At 45.0% G+C, this 20284-nt stretch overlaps 2 protein-coding genes across 3 annotated transcripts in view; one reads left to right on the top strand and one right to left on the bottom strand.

Moving 5' to 3' along the window:
- Positions 1-18144, top strand: part of LOC139545933 (multiple epidermal growth factor-like domains protein 9) — a 32145-nt gene extending 14001 nt beyond the window's left edge. The window contains exons 2-6 of the mRNA XM_071354197.1: positions 1445-1643; positions 8203-8342; positions 9703-9852; positions 15635-15904; positions 16010-18144. Of these exons, the coding sequence (XP_071210298.1) occupies positions 1445-1643; positions 8203-8342; positions 9703-9852; positions 15635-15904; positions 16010-16521 (1271 nt within the window). The 3' untranslated portion in view covers positions 16522-18144. The remainder of the gene's footprint in view (positions 1-1444; positions 1644-8202; positions 8343-9702; positions 9853-15634; positions 15905-16009) is intronic.
- Positions 1-20284, bottom strand: part of LOC139545934 (serine/threonine-protein phosphatase 6 catalytic subunit-like) — a 42228-nt gene that overhangs the window by 20381 nt on the left and 1563 nt on the right. The window lies entirely within an intron of this gene.

Raw genomic sequence — 20284 nt, 5'->3', positions numbered from 1 at the left:
TCGGGGATTCAATCTTGCAACCTTTCGGTTACTAGTCCAACGCTCTAACCACTAGGCTATCTGCCGCCCCTCTAAAAGTGCCAACTTCAAGTTTATACACCTGGTGAAACATCTGGCTCATTGTTCAATCTGTGCCACTACTTAGCAATGGAAGGCGACTCTTCCTTGCCTTCCCAAAATCCCACTCCACCCATGTGCACGCACGTAGATCAGTGGAGTGAAGCTTGTAGTAGCCTTAATACTGCAAGACAACATGGCAAAGACACAAATCTAACACAACAGAGTGAAACCTTGTGCGTTCGTACGCCCAATCGAGCAAGATTGGCAGCTACACGGCCCAGGATCTCACACAGTCTGAGGGGTTGTGCAGGGAAGATGGCTTCATTGAACAAATAGAAAGCTGACAGTGCTCTCCAGGCTTGCATAACCATGCCCTTTCACTGTTACATAAAGCTGGAACAATGGCCAGAGATGGAGAGCGCTGATCTGAGGACACCACTGTTGCAGAAAATGACATTAAATCCCCTCTAATGGCCATGCCGATGTCTGAGAAGACAGCACAACAAAGGCCCAACAATGTGTTCTGAATGTTTAGAGCAGTAATGTTGGACAAAAGTGACTATGTTAAGGTCAAACCCTTCCTATCTCACTGCACTGAAACATACAGTACTGTGCTAATAGCAAACACAGCACAATACCATATTGGATCATATGACACACTGTTTTACTTCAACACCCATTTGTTTCAATTTCAACCTCTACGTGGACTTGCAAGGACAAGCAACCTTGTCAACACACTATGGATTTTCAACTGTTCGTTTGCTCTAGTCATGTGCATAATATGACACATATTCAGCAATTAACATTATTCCTCAAACCTTTTATTTTTTGTTCTCAGCTTTCAATGTACAGTATTGTATAATGGTTTACGTTATGACAGAGTGCAGCCGCCCTGCCTCCCCCAGCCTCCTACATCATTCTTGTTAATTAGGCTGTGTGAGTAGCAGCAACCGGTCTCCTCTCCTGTAAGAACAGCCCACATGTGCTCAACAGCACACCAATAGCAGCCCGGTATTTCCTATGCATGACATGAGGCAGTTTGTACTATTTCACATTTGTCTCCCGGGGAGAAACGCAATAGTCTCATGCATCAACAGTCGGTCTCTATCCTACCTCCTCATTTTCTGCGCCCCCCTCCATCCTCTCTTGGAAACAGACTGGAGAGAGGTGGAAGGACCACTCAGACTCCATGCTCATCATACCTGAGCTCAAATAAATAATACATGCCCACACAGCAGTGTCTACACGGTCATCCAGATCTGACACTTCTCATAGTATATGTGTGTGTACAGAATATCCTATTGGTGCCGTATCATAACAATCTCCCCCTCTCTCTTCCTCTCTCTTCCTCTCTCTTCCTCTCTCTTCCTCTCTGTCCCTGCAGAGTCTCTGTGTAACTGCAACAGCGAGGGTGTTCTAGACGTGGATGACTGTGACAAGAAAACAGGCCAGTGTGTCTGCATGCCAGGGTACACTGGGCTGCTGTGTGAGGACTGTGAGGAAGGACACTTCACCAATGGCACCACCGGCTGCGAACCCTGCGGCTGTGACTCCTACGGCGCTGTCAACCACCTATGTGACAGGTAAGAGCACTTGCTTCCTCTGTGCACTAATGGCACTGGGAATTAAACACTATACATTCAGTAGAGCGTACTACCTACCAAACCAGAATCAATTCAGATTTTTTTGTCCATATCTACTGCATCTTTTGGCGAAAGCTCAGGGAGATGTAGTTTTAGAAATCACAATGTATAAAAACTGTTTGAATGACTGATTTAGCAGACACTGTTGTACATAAAAGATACTGCTCTGAAATATACATGAACTTGTCACACAAGATGTTGTAGAGTTAGAGCAGCTTCAAATCTCTAGTGTTTATGATATACTGGAGCCATCTTGTGGAGTCATTATCTTCCTGGTCTTGTTCAGCAGTCTGGCCGACCAGGCCACCATCCCCCTGGCTTTTGTAGCGAGAGACAGTTGGTTCGCCAGACCTCGGTTGGTTCTCATATCCTGAGCTAAACAACACACTGCCCCAGATACAGCCTTACAGTGTCAGAAAGAGTGTGACTTGGAGAGAGGCAGCTTGTTTGGCTTAGGAACACGCTAAAAATAGCTGTCGTATTTTGGTTTCTGAACCGTTGGAAGGAATGTGTCTGGTCAGAAAGCTGAGTGAACATCCTTGTGATGTTTCTAATGCCCAGTGGCAGTGAATCAACTTTCAACATACAGCAAGCAGGTAGATAACATAGAGTTTGTTTTATTGTGCCAAATTAAGTTTATGACAAACATTTTGTACATTCATGTAGGAATATACATGTGGCTCAAGCTGTAGGATTCAAATTCAGGGAGAAAACCTCATTCCCTCATTTACCACAAAAACTGAATGAGTAGAGTCCATTGAGGAGCAGGTGAAGGGGCAGCTAGGCCAGGGGGTTATTCTGAGGGCAGGAGCGTATGGGGCTAGCCCTGCCCTCACGCAGTAACACTAGCCCACATAATATGATCCTGCTCAGACAGTCTGAGCCTACCCAGTGCTAACCCAGCTAGCGTAGCGGTGGTCTAACCCAGGCGAGGCCAGCTCTCTCCCAGCGGGTAAGCACTGTGATTTACACAGATTAGCTGGCTCCCAGACCCCCCCAGCCTCCCTCCCTCATGCTTTAGAGATCTACTGTCCTGTAGGTTTTCAGTCCATCCCTAATTTAGCGTATCTGATTCAGCTAGTTAAGGTCCTGTTGAGCAGCTAATTTGTAGAATCAGGTGTGTTAAATTAGGGTTGGACGGAAAACCTACAGGATGGTAGATCTCCAGGAAGAGGGTCGGGCAGCCCTGCTTTAGAGGATGCCTCTCATTTACTGAATGACACTCCAGCCTTTCGTATTACAGTCGTATTCATCTTTTACTTTGCCATTTGGCATTCTATCACATTTGCTATTGGAACTCTGTAAGTGTGTCTGTGTGTTTTCGCTTAGGTCTATTTAATTGCATGGCCAGGAACAGAGAGCTTGGATTAAACTAATCACCTACTGGTTCCAGATCACAGCATAATACTGATCTGTTCCAGCCTGGAACCTGGGAGAGGACCAGGAAGTCATTGGCTTGCAGACGTCTGGATCAGAGCTGCCTGCCTGGGATTTCAACTTGAGCTCTTTGTTCTTCACATTTCCTCAAGGACATGAACTGACCGGATCTAGGTTAAGCATGAGCATATACCCGATCTGTATAGTGCCATAATCTTAAAGTATAGCCACAGTTCTCTTCAGACAAACATGGTAAATCCATTGAAAGTTGATGAGGTATTCGTTGTGGTTGAAGCACAATATGAGATGTACTGTTTCGGCTTCAGTTGTCGTCGCTTTTATCTTGCATAGGAAGGATGTGCCCCTCTTGGTAGCAGCTCTACATTGCTATAAGAATATGCTTGGCTCCCAGCCTACTAGACCACGTTGGTAGGAAGTTGCTACTTTTTCATTCACTCATCTGTAAGAAGCTATGTCTTACTGTGTCCCGCTGTGCTCTTTACCAAACTAGATCCACAGGGGACCAACAACAAAGAGGTAAATAGATCCTTGGCCACAGGGCCCATCAGTCAAAACAAAAGCTACCAAACTGTGAGCTTGTCTCAGAGCCTTCCGTTGATAATTTGTGATCATGACTTGACCTGTGCCTATTAGGCTGATAGTTCATGACAATATGCTCATACAGTATGTGTACATATACAGACGGCAGACTGCAGGAGGTGAACCTGGCCAGTCTCGTCTTGAGCCCTTTTCTAAATCATGATCTGCGTTAACAACCTCAACACATGAAGGTGATTTGACACTAATCCTCAGCCTAACAGGATGGGTTTTGCACCAGTTCGTACTCCTGACGCCCTCCTGTAGTCTGATTCATCTAGGGCCTCAATAATAAATAATAAGGAGTGTAGCATTGGAAACAGTGCCGACTGCACTTTCTGTCTCTCTGTGTAGGCTGGGGGGCTTGACGAACAGATACCGCTGTACAGGGACAGTCTGATAGAAATGGGACTAATCTCAAGCCTGTGGGAAAAACAAGCTGTTGCTAAGAGACAGTAGCATGACATAGTAGGAGGCTTCATGTTACTGTATCTTAGCAACTAAATTAATGATTGTATTCTGTAAACCACTACCATGATTTAGCTCCACAGTTATGTCAATATACTACCAAAAACAATTATGTTCTAGCTCAAATTACTTCCTTTCGCCATAAATGTTATATCAATAGTTTATTTGGGCCAATCCTTAGGGGCAGTGTTTTTAAAGTTGCACATTTATTTTTCACCCTCGTCCTCTATGGAATGGAAACACAGTCTGTAATGAAATATTGATTTGGGGCAGTTGTTTCCGCCTATTTCCGCCTAGTCTCACTCTCTAATACAGTAGCCGAAACAAATTTCAATACTACTTTTTTTATGTTTGCATATTTCTTGTCAGGAAGGAATTGAGAGATTGCGAGCCATTTTGTATGATTATGAAAACACGCCTTGGTGTAAATGTGTTTTGGGTGCTTTAATTTCTTTATTTTGGGATATTTAGTTGAAAAAGCACTCTCTCTTCAAGGATTCCGGCGCACACCTCTCCCTTTTCATGCGAGTTTGATTGGACATGTTAGAATTACTGGGGCAATCAATGGGAACCCGGGGAGATCCCTCTCAATATCCTCCCTTCGCTTTGAAGGGGTCATGTCATCATGATCCAGTTTAGCAGAGCACTGTGGGGGGAGCCGTAATGCATTGATGTCCTTATCTCACACCTGAAATGAACTGTTACTGTTTTCTCCAGAGCGACATGTTAGCCTCTTGATCTAGTGGTGCATGCAGTTGGCTCCGGAGTGCAGGAAGTAGGTTGGTGCATTGGAATCCAAACGTCACAGGACTCTCCTGGTATATGCTACACCGGCACAGCTGGGTGCCTTCTCTGACGGGGAGGAAGAACGGAGAGGATATTGCTGTGGAGTAAGAGGCCTAGTGACAGGCCACTGCAGGCAACCAACCCAACACTCACATTAGCAGGTGGCAGCATCCCATGCTGTATTAGAGGCAAGGACTCAATGGGGAGGCTTTGTTGCTCTAATGGCTGGAGTGCAGTGCAGTGGCCATGTCTGCCAGCACATTGTGCCAGGCTTTACTCTGAGCTGAGTTACATAACTGGCCCAATGTATGATCCTGAGCCAGGGGTGCTCTGGAATGGATCACAACTCTTGGCCCTTGATGTTGTTAAACATTCTCTCTCTGAAGATCTGACAGTGTGCCCTGACTCTAAAACATGCTTAGTGTAGAACAGTGTGTGTCTTTCTTGACTGGCGACCATTCTCCCCCCACATTGTGTGTATGAGAACACAGACTGCATTTCTGACTTCTGCTGTTTCCCTGTGGTTAAAGAGGATGCAGTCAGCGCTGCAGCACAGATATGTGCTCAGTCTATTGTGATTCCCCAGTCATGCGCAAGCAACGTATGGCCGGCATCGCCATGGCAGCAGCAGAACAGGGTTAAGCTAAGCCTGGTTGCCATGTAATACTGACCTAGTTAATATGCGTCTGTAACACGGAACAGAGTGGTTGGGCTACGCAGCCTGAAGCCCAATGAAAACACACCAAAACAACCCCCTCCTCCACCTAGTGACACTACGTGGGTGGTAGTTTGAACGTTTCATTGTGGCTCGATAGATACCATCACAGATGGGGGGCTTCTAGGGTGTCATCACAGGTTGGTTTTGGGTGGTGATAACAGTCGGGGAATTGGGCCACCGAGGATGAGATCAGTGCTGTCGTACAATACTGTTTACGTCTCTCTGAAAACACATTAAACTATGAGATTTTCTCACCATCTGCTCCCTTTGGCCAGAAAAGAAAAGCTTCTTACATCAGAGACTGAATCACTGACAGTGACACTGGGAACCTGCCTCCATATTTCTTGTCTGTTTTTTACCAAATAAGCTACCATTCTGGCAACTTTCCCAAAATCCACAGGTTTTCCAGAAATCATGTTTGGAGAATTCCGAATTTCCTGCTTATTCCCTCCTGATTCCGGGAGTCTTTCAAATGTGATTTCTGAAAAACCTGACAAAGTGACAGGACTTTTGCAGCCATAGGAACAGAAAAGAGCTCTTACTTCTCTACTGTGTCACATTCCTATGGCTCCCTCTCCAAGTCTACTGCTACTGTAGCTTTGTCCTCTCCGCCTCCCATGGAGTCATATGATGGTGTATTTTTGTCTTTTGGGGGTTCATGGTTTTTTGAATGTGTGTCTCTGTCTGTGTTCCTTCCGAGCTGCTTAAAGCCTTGTTCTTCCCATCAGGTTACACACAGTCCACTAAGCATTACCATCAACATAACATTTGCATCAATAGCAGGGTTTTAATACTGCTTCATTTGAATAAGGCCCACGCACTCATGGGAAGGCATTAAGGCAACTGCTCTGTCACTTCTTGGGCTTGGTTGTTATTTGCTTGTTGTAGTCCACAGATCTATTCGGTTGATCTTTTGGGTGAAAGGGAGTGATCAGGCGTGACTCGTCGCGTTGTGTTTTACCTTTGACGCTCGTGTTTCAGCACACAGGACGATATGGAATCAGAGCGATCGTGTGTAGCCCCCCCCCCCCCCCCCAGTGTCTCATGTGCTGTATAATTCAATAAGGCTTCAGCTTGAATGTTTCGCAGGCTGGCCACACAGCAGTATGTGGAATGTGCAGGTGAAATGCAGTGGAGTATGTTGGCATTAGGACAGAACGCATTAGCGAATGAAATAAGTGATGTTCAAAGCTCGACGGTGTGCTAAAGAGCTCAAGTTGAATTGGATTTAAGTGGGCTCTAGCAAGACTGGATAATCAAATAGAAAGCACCCTCTAGTTCCAGCTGTCAGCAATCATACGCATCATCATCATCATCATCATCATCAGCACACTAACTCATTGTTTAGTTTTAGCCCGCCATTTTATCACCTCAGAGATTTACATAGACAATAAACAGATGACAAACTGTATTTATTCTTGCCTTTCATTTTGTAATCATTGATTACTTTCATCTCCTTCCAAAAGGCATTGTACTGTAATCAAAACTACAGTGAATTCTCTGTAAAGATTGTACTTTAAATCAAAACCGCAGGGAATTCTCTGTAATGAATGACTTGCCTGTTTTGTTTTTAGATTATAGGCCAACCCTGCAGATCCTCACAGTACCATTCAGGGTTAGTTATGAGCTGCATGTTTTTGTAGTTTTTTTCAGACCACGATGACCAGAGACAACTGGGTGTAAAGGAGTTATTGCTCGAGACAGATCTTTCTCAACCCCTTCTCTTTAGGCATAGCTGCTCTTTCTACCCAGCAAGAGAGAGGGCTATGCAGGAGGGGGTTTGTCCTTTTGTGTCTTGCTGAGAGCCCTTGAGAGGTGCTGAATGCTTGAAGAGGATCCCACAGGTACCCTGACCCATTCCCTCCTCAAGGTCACTGTCTAATAGAGTATATGAGGGGAAAACCTGGCAGAAAGAGGCCCTGTGAGGATGAGTATTATCATGCCTGGCCTGTAGGCTGTGGGATCCAGGCAGGCTCTCAGTCTCCAGCCTTGGACCAGATGTTCCTAGAGTGTTCCAGTCTGGTCCAGACTCTACCATGCTGCCCTGCCCCCAGAGCATGCCAACCATGTTAGTGGAATTAAAGTAGACAGCTTTGAACTGTGGAGGATGGGGGGCTGGGCTAACCCATGCCATTGAACCCATCTGGAGTAGCTGTGCTCTGTTCACCACGGAGGGAAGGATCTGGTTTTCATTTTTTAAAGCAAAACTACAAGTTACACATTACAACCACAACAATCTCTTAATTGAATCAAAACGGCCAGGGCGTGTGATGGATAGCAGATGGATTGATGGGAGAAACCACTCAGGGGGAACCTACAGGATGTCGTGTGTGAAACCATTAGAATAATCTGGACACAGAATGTCATGGCTAATGCAAATCCTATCCAAATGGTGCAGTTTCCCTGTCAGACTGTAGAGAGCTCTCAAACCCACCATTACAGCAGTACAGTTAGGCTGTTACACAACCTAAAGGCTGGACGATCGAAGAGAAGGATCAAAGTATGTGATGTGACCGTATGCTGTATGCTGACTGTGCTCTCCTGTTCTTTCAGCTCAGGAATGTGTGTGTGTAAGACGGGAGTGTACGGGCCCAAGTGTGACGAGTGCCACCCAGGCTTCTTCCGTTTCAGCAGCACGGGGTGCCAACCCTGCCAGTGCAACAGCCTTACTAACTACTGCCACCCGCAATCGGGTGAGTAATCCACTACACCACACCTTCTATCTACAAACCACAACAATCACCCTTTCAAATCAAATCAAAACGTTTATTTGTCACGTGCGCTGAATACAACAGGTGTAGACCTTACAGTGAAAGGCTTACTTACAGGCTCTAACCAATAGTGCAAAAAAGGTATTAGGTGAACAATAGGTAAGTAAAGAAATAAAACAACAGTAAAAAGACAGGCTATATACAGTAGCGAGGCTACATATAGACACCGGATAGTCAGGCTGATTGAGGTAGTATGTACATGTAGATATGTTTAAAGTGACTATGCATATATGATGAACAGAGAGTAGCAGTAGCGTAAAAGAGGGGTTGGCGGTTGGTGGGTGGCGGGTGGCGGGACACAATGCAGATAGCCCGGTTAGCCAATGTGCAGGAGCACTGGTTGGTCGGCCCAATTGAGGTAGTATGTACATGACTGTATAGTTAAAGTGACTATGCATATATGATAAACAGAGAGTAGCAGCAGCGTAAAAAGAGGGGTTGGGGGGGACACACACAATGCAAATAGTCCGGGTAGCCATTTGATTACCTGTTACACACTATAACCCTGTGTGTGTACGTGTCCCATCCTGTGTATCGTTGTGTGAGTGGACACTTATTGAGAGGCTTGGAGAGGGTCAAGGTGGATGGGATTGTAGAACCCATCTGTCTGCCATTGTGATGCAGAAGAATGATAAATGCTGTGGATGTACTTCCTTAGCTCAGGTCTGATGTCATCGACAATGACCCTCTGTCAGCCAGGGAGCGTTACATAAGAAACATGAGGGTATGCAAAACACATTAGACTGTCTCTTCCAGATTAACATGACAGTGACCTGTTCCATTTCAATCTGAATACTGGAAAATCAAGCTGATTTGTTCCTACTTCTATAGGGTCATTGTTTTTAGATAAGAGTGATAGTTAGGTGTCCTCTATCGTGAGGTGTCCTCTATCGTGAGGTGTCCTATATCGAGAAGGACAGAAAACAACAATAGTGTTTACTCTATTCTTCATTTAGAGAACAGAGAACATCTGCAATGCCCCACTATACAGAATCATTTCATATCCCATATAGAAGTATTGGTTCCTTTTCCACAAAAACCTCTCAACTCCATTACTATGTAACAGGCAACTAAACAGTCTGGTGCTCAAATCAGCAGGATAGTAGTATTTGCTGGATTAACGGTTTCCATACTATACAAACAAAACCACCAGTGTTCAGGTGTGGTCAATAAATACCATATGTCATAGTCCCTACATTGTAGAAACAGACCCGTTTTCAAAACATGTTAGCATAGGAAATGGACGTTAACTTTGAACCATAACTTCCCTCCTTTTCCACAGGCATCTGTCTGAACTGCCAGGCCAACACTCAAGGACCCAACAGTGAGGAATGCAAGCCTAGATTCTACTGCAGCTCTGGTGCTGCCACCACCGATGCCTGTGTCCCCTGCCCCTGTTCCAACACCACCTCCACTGGCACCTGTCACATTGGTGAGTAGCCACTATCCCCTGCCTCAGTAGTGCCCTTCTTAGGTCACCATATTAGTACCCTTGCCAGTCAATTCGTCGGGGTATGGACTCTACAAGGTGTCGAAAGCATTCCAAAGGGATGCTGGTCCGTTGACTCCGGTTGGCTGGATGTTCTTTCTTGATACAAAATGGGAAACTGTTGAGCGTGAAAAACCCAGCAGCGTTTCAGTTTTTTACACACTCAAACCGGAGCGCCTGGCACCTACTACCATACCCCGTTCAAAGGCACTTCAATCTTCTGTCTTGCCCATTCACCCTCTGAATGGCGGCACACATACACAATCCATGTCTCAATTGTCTCCCGGCTTAGAAATCCTTCTTTAACCTGTCTCCTTCCCTTCATCTACACTGATTTGAAGTGGATTTAACAGGGATCATAGCTTTCACCTGGATTCACCTGATCAGTAAAATGTCATGGAAAGAGCAGGTGTTCCTAATGTTTTGTACACCCAGTGTAGAGTCCCTATTAATCTAATACCATCTCTGTGGGCCTAATAATAAAGATGTGTCGTTCAACTCTCAAAATGTATTACCTTTTAATGTGGTATTAACATAACCAAGAGGGGAAAGAAACGCACACCAATTTAGGCGAGGTGCTGGCTAGCGGAGTAGAACACTTCAAAAAAATTAACGGAGCGCCGCAGAGTCTAGGAGCTCAGATGCAATTTAATTACCAACGTTTCCACAGACAAGCTGTCTTCATCAGGGTATATTAACATAATCAGTCATGATGTTTTCATCTGATTGTCAATCACCTCAAAATGCTCCTGTAAGCCTGGCTACCTGCGCACGTTCGTCCGCTCTAAAATAATCCCCGCATCCGTAGGCATCAGTGCACTGTGCACATGCCATTTGGGGAATGGAAAAAGACATCTGTAACAAAACACCCCAAACATTTGCTGATTTTCATTCATTAGGCCTACACTTGTAACCTGAATCGATGCGTCCACTGAATTGATGCGTCTCGGCCACTCATCTCTTCCTTCACAAAATGTCGAACCATAGCGCATTTTGGAGATTCCACACATTTTCAAGTCCATTCGTTCATTTTTAATGCGGGTGACATGCGGTAACGATAACTTTTAGGCTATTACACTATTATTTATCATGGCATCGTTGTTTTAATTATTGTGACAGGTTCATGTTCAACCAGTACATCGTACCCCCACTATTCTGAACTCTCCAACAGCGAAGCACCATCGACAGTCACTGCCAGGGATGATGGCTTTGTCCCCATTACTATAACCCCATTCGCAAGCATACTGCTTGTCTTTTACAGATAATTGCAATTTACTTGTGATGGTTTGCCAAAGCGTCAATATCTTGACACTCTGGTTGACGATGTTTAATCCCACCTATCTTTCTTGTCCCTGCTGGTGTTGGTCTGTTAGGGCCTAACAGTTAGGCTTCTTGACAGTGGATGGGTCTCCTCACATCAGCAAAATCCCAAATGTCTCAGGTAGACACGTTCGCTATTAAGCATGTTTTAACCAAGCAAGCCAGTATCGGTTTGTACCCATACTAAACTGATACCTCAGCAGAGGAGGCCTGAGCCTTGGAGCCACAGACATACGTAGAGTCCCTGTCTGTCTGTCTGTCTGTCTGTCACTGTCCTCCCAACCTCTGATCTGACCAATCAGCTGCAGCCATGTGACTGCTGACGTCCTCCCATTGGGTCCCAGCAGCCTGGCAACAGCCATGTGGAGACAGGGAGTGGAAGGAGGACACACGCCAGGCCGAGGTTGAGCTGAACATGGATCACACTGAACATCCTGGGCACAGCTGGGCCACTTCCCAGCAAGCTAGTCAGGCAGTAGAACAGAGGGGGTGGGTGGCACCACAACACAGCCTCTTGAATTAGAGGCAGCAGGTAGCCTAGTGGTTAGAGCGTTGGGCCAATAACTGAAAGGTTGCTAGATCGAATCCCTGAGCTGACAAGGTAAAAATCTGTCGTTCTGCCCCTGAACAAGGCAGTTAACCCGCTGTTCCTAGGCCATCATTGTAAATAAGAATTTGTTCTTAACTGACTTGCCTAGTTAAATAAAAAATTAACCAGGCAGTAGTAGGGTGATAATGTTGTGTGTGAGGAATCAACAAAAGCCTCAGAGGTTGCCCTGGCAACAGTGACTAATCCACAATGCAGTACCATGAGAGAGAGATTAAATGATATGTGTGTAGCCTCTCTTTTCTCAAAGGTACACAAGGGCTTGACTCATTCATCCTAAGGCTAATAAAACATTGATTTATTTGTGTGTGTGTGCATGAAAAGGAAGTGGCTAAGCTGGCTGTAGCAGTAGTGAGGGAGGATGGTACTGGGTAAATATCCAGGTCAGGTTGTTGAGTCAGTATCCGTATGTGAAGGTCCTTTGCCTCTCCTAATGATATAAAACGTTTCCCACTGACAACGGCCCAGGGTTAAACCCGACCAATCAGACACTGCCTATAGATAAGAGGTGTTATCACTCATAGACTTTATTGGTCTAGCTCTCATCTAGGATTTGAATTGTCGCTTTGGAAAGTGTGTCTGTTGTGGACACATATTGGTCCATAAGTCGGAAAGAGTTAGATATGGATGATATTAAGCAGACTTAAGCCAGCACATATTTAGGGTACCAATAAGTATGTGGCTATTTTCTCTATTACCTTGCTTAGGAGGGGATCCACACTTACACTAATGACATGTAGAAAGCCTGATTACTGTGCTCAATAATATTTGGTGTCAGACCTCCTGGTACTTAATTGACAGCAGAAGGGGATATATAACAGTTAGTGAAGCCATTAGGAGAGAAGGAAGGGCACTGTTTAGTAGCATCATATTACTAAGGACCAGAGGCTGGAGGAGAAAGCTGACCCTGGAGGAGACCGACATCTCATGATAATGAGAAGTGATGATGATGCTCTAACACAAGGGATCAGTCTTTAGAAACGATTAAAGTGAATTTGATTCCGGGCTGTAAAGACGTGTGTTTGTGGAACAGTGTTTGTTCCACACTTAAGCCATATCTTTCTTTGATTACATCGGTGGTCGTGTGTGGCTCAGAGCATGCTGCTTGCTACGACAAGTGCTGTGGGTTCAATTCCCACTGGAGCCACCCACACAAAAACGATTAAGTCACTTTGGGTACATGTTTCTGCTAAATGGCTTATTATTATTATTATCGTTTAATCTTTTCTCTGAAACTTTTGGGGTAGCTTTAAAATGTATCTGAGCAAGAAAAACAATTGTATTATTAGCTAGGGTACTCTTATATAGCCCTTAAGTAGCCTAAAGTAGACTAGAGACACTGCCATAGGGCTTATGTTTTGCATTGTGCAGTATTACAAACCAATCGGTGTTTGGCATTCTGGTGCCACCTAGTGGTGGTACATCAGCCAAGTCTCTTATGATTTATGATTGACATGTATAGTTGAAGTCGGAAGTTTACTACACTTACACGAAACCCAAACCGGCTGCGCACGTGCGCCATCGTGCATAAATGTATTTTGTCCCCCCACACCAAACGCGATCACGACACGCAGGTTAAGATATCAAAACAAACTCTGAACCAATTACATTAATTTGGGGACAGGTCGAAAAGCATTAAACAGGTATGGTAATTTAGCTAGCTAGCTTGCACATGCTAGCTATTTTGTCCTATTTAGCTAGCTTGCTGTTGCTAGCTAATTTGTCCTGGGATATAAACATTGAGTTGTTATTTTACCTGAAATGTACAAGGTCCTCTACTCTGACAATTAATCCACACATAAAACCGTCAACCGAATCGTTCCTAGTCATCTCTCCTCCTTCCAGGCTGTTTCATCTTTGAATTTATATGGTGATTGGCATCTAAACGTTCATAGTATTACCACGACAACCGGCAAAACAGTTCGTCTTTCAATCACCCACGTGGGTATAACCAATAAGGAGATGGCACGTGGGTACCTGCTTCTATAAACCAATGAGGAGATGGGAGAGGCAGGACTTCTGCGCGACCTGCGTCAGAAATAGGAATGACTTCTATTTTAGCCCTTGGCAACGCAGACGCTCGTTGGCACGCGCGAGCAGTGTGGGTGCAATAATTAAATAACATGGATTTCTAAATTTATTTTACAACGCTCACGCACGCAATGTGTCCGGTCTGGTCAGCATGTTAGGTTGGAGTCATTAAAACTTGTTTTTCAACCACTCGACAAATGTCTTGTTAACAAACTATAGTTTTGGTAAGTCGGTCTACTTTGTGCATGACACAAGTCATTTTTCCAACAATTGTTTACAGACAGATTATTTCACTTATAATTCACTGTATCACAACTCCAGTGGGTCAGAAGTTTACATACACTAAGTTGACCATGCCTTTAAACAGCTTGGAAAATTCCAGAAAATGATGTCATGGCTTTAGAAGCTTCTGATAGGCTAATTGACATCATTTGAGTCAATTGGAGGTGTACCTGTGGATGTATTTCAAGGCCTAACTTCAAACTCAGTGCCTCTTTGCTTGACATCATGGGAAAATCAAAAGAAATCAGTCAAGACCTCAGAAACAAAATTGTAGACCTCCACAAGTCTGGTTCATCCTTGGGAGCAATTTCCAAACGCCTGAAGGTACCACGTTCATCTGTACAAATAATAGTACGCAAGTATAAACACCATGGGACCACGCAGCCGTCATACCGCTCAGGAAGGAGACGCGTTCTGTCTCCTTGCGGTGAACGTACTTTGGTGCGAAAAGTGCAAATCAATCCCAGAACAACAGAAAAGGACCTTGTGAAGATGCTGGAGGAAACAGGTACAAAAGTATCTATATCCACAGTAAAACAAGTCCTATTTCGACAACCTGAAAGGCCGTCCAGCAAGGAAGAAGCCACTGCTCCAAAACCGCCATAAAAAAGCCAGACTGCACATGGGGACAAAGATTGTACTTTTTGGAGAAATGTCTTCTGGTCTGATGAAACAAAAATAGAAATGTTTGGCCATAATGACCGTCGTTGTGTTGGAAGGAAAAAGGGGGAGGTTTGCAAGCCGAAAAACAACATCCCAACCGTGAAGCACGGGGTGGCAGCATCATGTTGTGTGGGTGTTTTGCTGCAGGAGGGACTGGTGCACTATACAAAATAGATAGCATCATGAGGAAGGGAAATTATGTCGATATATTGAAGCAACATCTCAACACATCAGTCAAGAAGTTAAAGCTTGGTCGCAAATAGGTCTTCCAAATGGACAATGACCCCAAGCATACTTCCAAAGTTGTGGCAAAATGGCTTAAGGACAACAAAGTCAAGGTATTGGAGTGGCCATCACAAAGCCCTGACATCAATCCTATAGAAAATGTGTAGGCAGAACTGAAAAAGCGTGTGCGAGCAAGGTGGCCTAAAAACCTGACTCAGTTACACCAGCTCTGTCAGGAAGAATGGGCCAGAATTCACCCAACTTATTGTGGGAAGCTTGTGGAAGGCTACCCGAAACGTTTGACCCAAGATAAACAATTTAAAGGCAATGCTACCAAATACTAATTGAGTGTATGTAAACTTCTGACCTACTGGGAATGTGATGAAAGAAATAAAAGCTGAAATAAATCATTCTCTACTATTATTCTGACATTTCACATTCTTCAAATAAAGTGGTGATCCTAACTGACCTAAGACAGGGATTTTTTACTAGGATTAAATGTCAGGAATTGTGAAAAACTGAGTTTAAATGTATTTGGCTAAGATGTATGTAAACATCTGACTTCAACTGTATTTGTGTGTTTTTTTGTTTCCCTAGACTCTGATGGGTTCCCAGTGTGTGACCAGTGCCTGTCTGAATACAGCGGTCAGCAGTGTAAACGGTGCAAGGCTGGATTCTACAGTGCCAACAGTGGGTGTGTCCCCTGCGACTGCAGTGGTAACGCAGACCTAACGCGCCCGGCCCAGCTCTGCCACCCTGACACTGGCCACTGCCTGAGCTGCACCAACAACACCACAGGGCCTCAATGCCAGCTCTGTGCCGCCGGCTTCACAGGGGACGCCCGCGCCCACAACTGCACCCGCCCAGGTAAGGGTCATCCAATCATTTGGTGCAGAGGAGTATTAGTATATTGCATGTGCCATGAGTAGCTGAATGCATGCCCATTCACACTGTAAATCATTTGTTTTTTAGCAGCACGGATAATTCCTACGCCAGAGCCCGTGACAACGACCGAGGCCTCTAAAACCCCCACCCCTGCTCCAACCCCCAGCAGCAAGGGCCTGACCTCCACGGTGCCCACCGGTGCTCCCCCCTCTACCACTAACTCCAGCACCCTACTGAGCATAGCCACCACCCAGGCACTGCTCACCAGCCTGGGCAGCCCCTCAGACAACACCACAGCCGCCCTCACAGAGGTCTCCTGGACCCAGTTCAACGTCATCGTCCTGGCCGTCATCATCCTGGTGGTGGTGGTGCTGCTGGGCTTCGTGGGAGGGGTGTACACCTACCGAGAGTACCAGAATCGCAAGCTCAATGCTCCCTTCTGGACCATCGAGCTGAAGGAGGACAACATCAGCTGCAGCAGTTACCATGACAGCATTCCCAACGCTGACGTATCGGGCTTGCTGGAGGACGAGGCCAACGAGGTGGCGCCCAACGGCCAGCTGGCTCTCACCACCCAGGGCAACTGCTACAAGGCCTAGCCCACAGGGCAGACAGACAGACTGCACACTGCTAACAGACTGGACACACACACAGAGGCTTCCGGCCTGGCTACCTGCCTCACAGGACAGAGACATGAAATGGATAAAGACTTTCAAAGCTGCTGGACACCAAACCCAAAGCTCCATGTGTAACTCGACTCCCTCTACCCAGCTCCTCTCTCCCTCTGTGGAACAGAAGGAGATTCTGCATAAGGCCATTGGCACCAACAGACAGACAAATGAAAAAGGGATGGTGTGTTTCTGTTGCTTTTGTCCTGGCAAAAGATTACAAGATTTCGGGCTCCATTTCAGATTGAAGTGATTCACGTAAAATAAGAAGTCAATGAAGGGTCCAAAGAGACGACTGTTTTACTTCAGTTGTGCCTGCAGAGGGCACTGTTAAAGATGTGGATGGTTGTGGTAATGGGGTGTTTGCCCATGCAAGAGTATAGGACCGTGTGTCTGTTGTATGGACACTGTTTCTTATGCAGTTCAATGGCCATCAGACCACTCATCAGGAGACCGAGCATTTCAGAACCTTTTAAAACGGACTAACAGTTTAAGTTACAACTTGAACGGAGATCTGGTCCAGACAGTGATTGTTATTTTAATGAATTGTATTTATTGTTTCAAGTTTTGTTCTTGGGATAAATGTTCCACGTGTAAGATGTTTTTCATGGTGTTTAGAACTGTGTGCTATATTGAATGCAAATTGATAAGTGCAACATTTGTTCATATGTATGTCTTTTTTGTTAGATATTGGGAAAAGTGACGGCTGCTGGCTTAAATGACCTTGTCTTTTGTTTTCGGTTGTATCCTGTATGAACAATTGCCAGGTCCTTACCTTGAGTATTAACAAGGAGTGTTTTAGATGATGAAACAAACATACCTTGTATCCTCTCTCCACTCAGTACTGTGCAGGGCAGTAGGTCCCATTGCTTGTTATGATCATCACATTGACTTTTTTTTACTGATGGAGTGCTAATCTGCTGGTTTGAGAAAGGCCTACCTCTACGGAAGGTGTTGAACACATTCTTGCTCAAAAAGTAGCTCTAGTCCAGTTAAGCTGGTTTCATTAAGTAATCCAAATCTAGGACAAAATTATTCTAGCCTTCATTTCTTATATAGTCTTATATCAGTACAAAATAGACCGATCTTGGTAATGTGTTGCCGGCAGCAACACTATTAATCCTGCTCGTGCATTTATGTTGTTTATAAACTACAATGATATCTAGGATTTGTTTCTGTAAAAATGAATTCATGGGTTAAGTTATTAAGGGAACTGACTCCTCAGGTACTGCTTCTTTCCCCAGTGTGATCACTGTAAATAAGAGTAGGACATTGTACAGATGAATGTGAATAGGATCATTATTATTGTACAGGTAGAGTGCGGTGTACACTCAGAACAGTCGGTACGGTTACAGTTAAAGGCTCCAATATGGTCTGGGCACAGTCCACACAGGAAATTAATTATAAATTGACCTACCCTCTGTATTGTCTTGCAGGATACATGTCATCATCCCTAACTACTGATTTCAATTAAATTATTCATGGTAAATTGTGTAAATACCACAAACTGAAAATTTCACATACAATGCTAAATAAAATTGGGTTTCTTGGTTAGTCTGTAACTGCTCCTTCATATTTGCATGTTTACCCTACCTGGAGTTTTAGTTTGTTATTTTTTCACAGCGGCTGTGTTTCTGTGTTAGAGTCATTTCAGTGCTAATGAAGTGTATTTTTGTAGTATTATTATTTTATTTAACCAGTCAAGTCAGTTAAGAACAAATTCTTATTTACAATGACGGCCTACACCGGCCAAACCCAGACGACGCTGGGCCAATCGTGCACCGCCCTATGGGACTCCCAATCACAGCCTGTTGTGATACAGCCTGGATTTGAACCAGGGTGTTTGTAGTGACGCCTCAAGCACTGAGATGCAGTGCCTTAGACCGCTGCGCCACTCACGAGCCTAGGTTCAACAGAGAAGACTGCTCTGAATGTTTTCTTTCTTATTAAAGCAAGAATCCGTAGTTGCTACATCCATTTTTGGACTTATAAATGAATGATATATATATATACCCATTGATGCTTGAAGAAGATTAGAAATCTCTCATCACCTTAGTTCAGCTGTTGTACATCATCAGAACCCAAAATAAAAGCTTGTTTTACTCCAATGTTTGTAAACAACATTGTAAACAAACACTGTGTAGCCTCAACATGGTTAAAACTATACATTTGAAACACTATATATATCTACAAAAGTATGCAGACACCTATTCAAATGACTGGATTCAGCTATTTCAGCCACACCCATTGCTGACAGGTGTATAAGCAACGTCAACACAAGAACTGTTCGTCGAAAGCTTCATGAAATGGGTTTCCACGGCTAAGCAGCTGCACACAAGCCTAAGATCACCAGACGCAATGCCAAGCGTCGGCTGGAGTGGTGTAAAGCTCACCATCATTGGACTCCGGAGCAGTGGAAATGCGTTCTCTGGAGTGATGAATCTCACTTCACCATCTGGTAGTCTTAACGGACAAATCTGGGTTTGGCAGACGCAAGAAGAATAATGATGGTCTGGGGCAGTTTTTCATGGTTCGGGCCCCTTAGTTCCAGTGACGGGAAATCTTAATGTTACAGCACATACAATGACATTCTAGACAATTCTGTGCTTCCAACTTTGTGGTAACAGTTTGGGAAAGGCCTTTTCCTTTTTCAGCATGACAATGTCCCAATGCACAAAGTCAGGTCCATACAGAAATGGTTTGTCGAGATCGGTGTGGAAGAAATTGACTGGCCTGCACAGAGTCCTGACCTCAACCCCATCGAACACCTTTGGGATGAATTGGAACGCCGACTACAAGCTAGGCCTAATCGCCCAACCCCAGTGCCCAAGCTCACTAATGCTCGTGGCTGAATGGAAGCAAGTCCCCGCAGCAATGTTCCAACATCTAGTGGAAAGCCCTGCAGAAGTGTGGAGGCTGTTATAGCAGCAAAGGGGGAACCAACTCCATATAAATGCCCACGATTTTGGAATGAGATGTTCGACGAGCAGGTGTCCACATACTTTTGGTCATTTAGTGTATCATGGATAGTCAGTCCTTGCATCCATAGCTCGGTCTATGAATTTGAGAGTGGCAAAATTTCTCCAGCCCCATCCCTTAGTTTTTTTTGGAAAAACAGGTGGTGGGGAGTTCTTCGTTATTGTTTCAATTAAGAATTCTAGCTTTAAGTTGCATAACTTAATTCATTTTGCATCCTTTTTGTGGGCATAAGTGGCAACACAGCAAAATGTTTTCATGTGTACATGGCCCGGTACTGTGTAGCAGTAGCTCCACCTCAGCTGGTGCACCGTCGGTGGGAGCTGCCAGCCCGGGCAGCAGCCGGCTTGGAGAGGACCATGCAGCTAGACCCCCACGAATTGAGTGTGTCCCAGCAGATGGGCAGGGTCATCATCCATGTGGCAGACAGGGTGAATATCCCCTTGGAGGTTTTGGATGAGCAGGACTTTCAGAGAAAACAAGGAAACTCACCTAGTGTTGGCAGTTGTGTGGGGCTGACTGGAGGTTGGCCAGAATCTGCCTACTACTCACAATGGGACTGCCTGGCCCTTCACAATGGGGTTGTGTTTCAGCTATGGAAGGAGATTACGTGTGATGCGTAGGTCTGGCAGTTCCTTGTACCCAGTTCCCTTCAAGCCCATGTCCTTCGAGCTGTACGTGAGGCAGTGGGGGAGGGTCACTCCCAGAAGACCGAGAC

The sequence above is a fragment of the Salvelinus alpinus genome, chromosome 19, assembly GCF_045679555.1.
Source record: "Salvelinus alpinus chromosome 19, SLU_Salpinus.1, whole genome shotgun sequence".
Taxonomy (NCBI): domain Eukaryota; kingdom Metazoa; phylum Chordata; class Actinopteri; order Salmoniformes; family Salmonidae; genus Salvelinus; species Salvelinus alpinus.
Note: the sequence above shows the minus strand (reverse complement) of the source record. Positions and strands in the feature narration are given on the sequence as shown.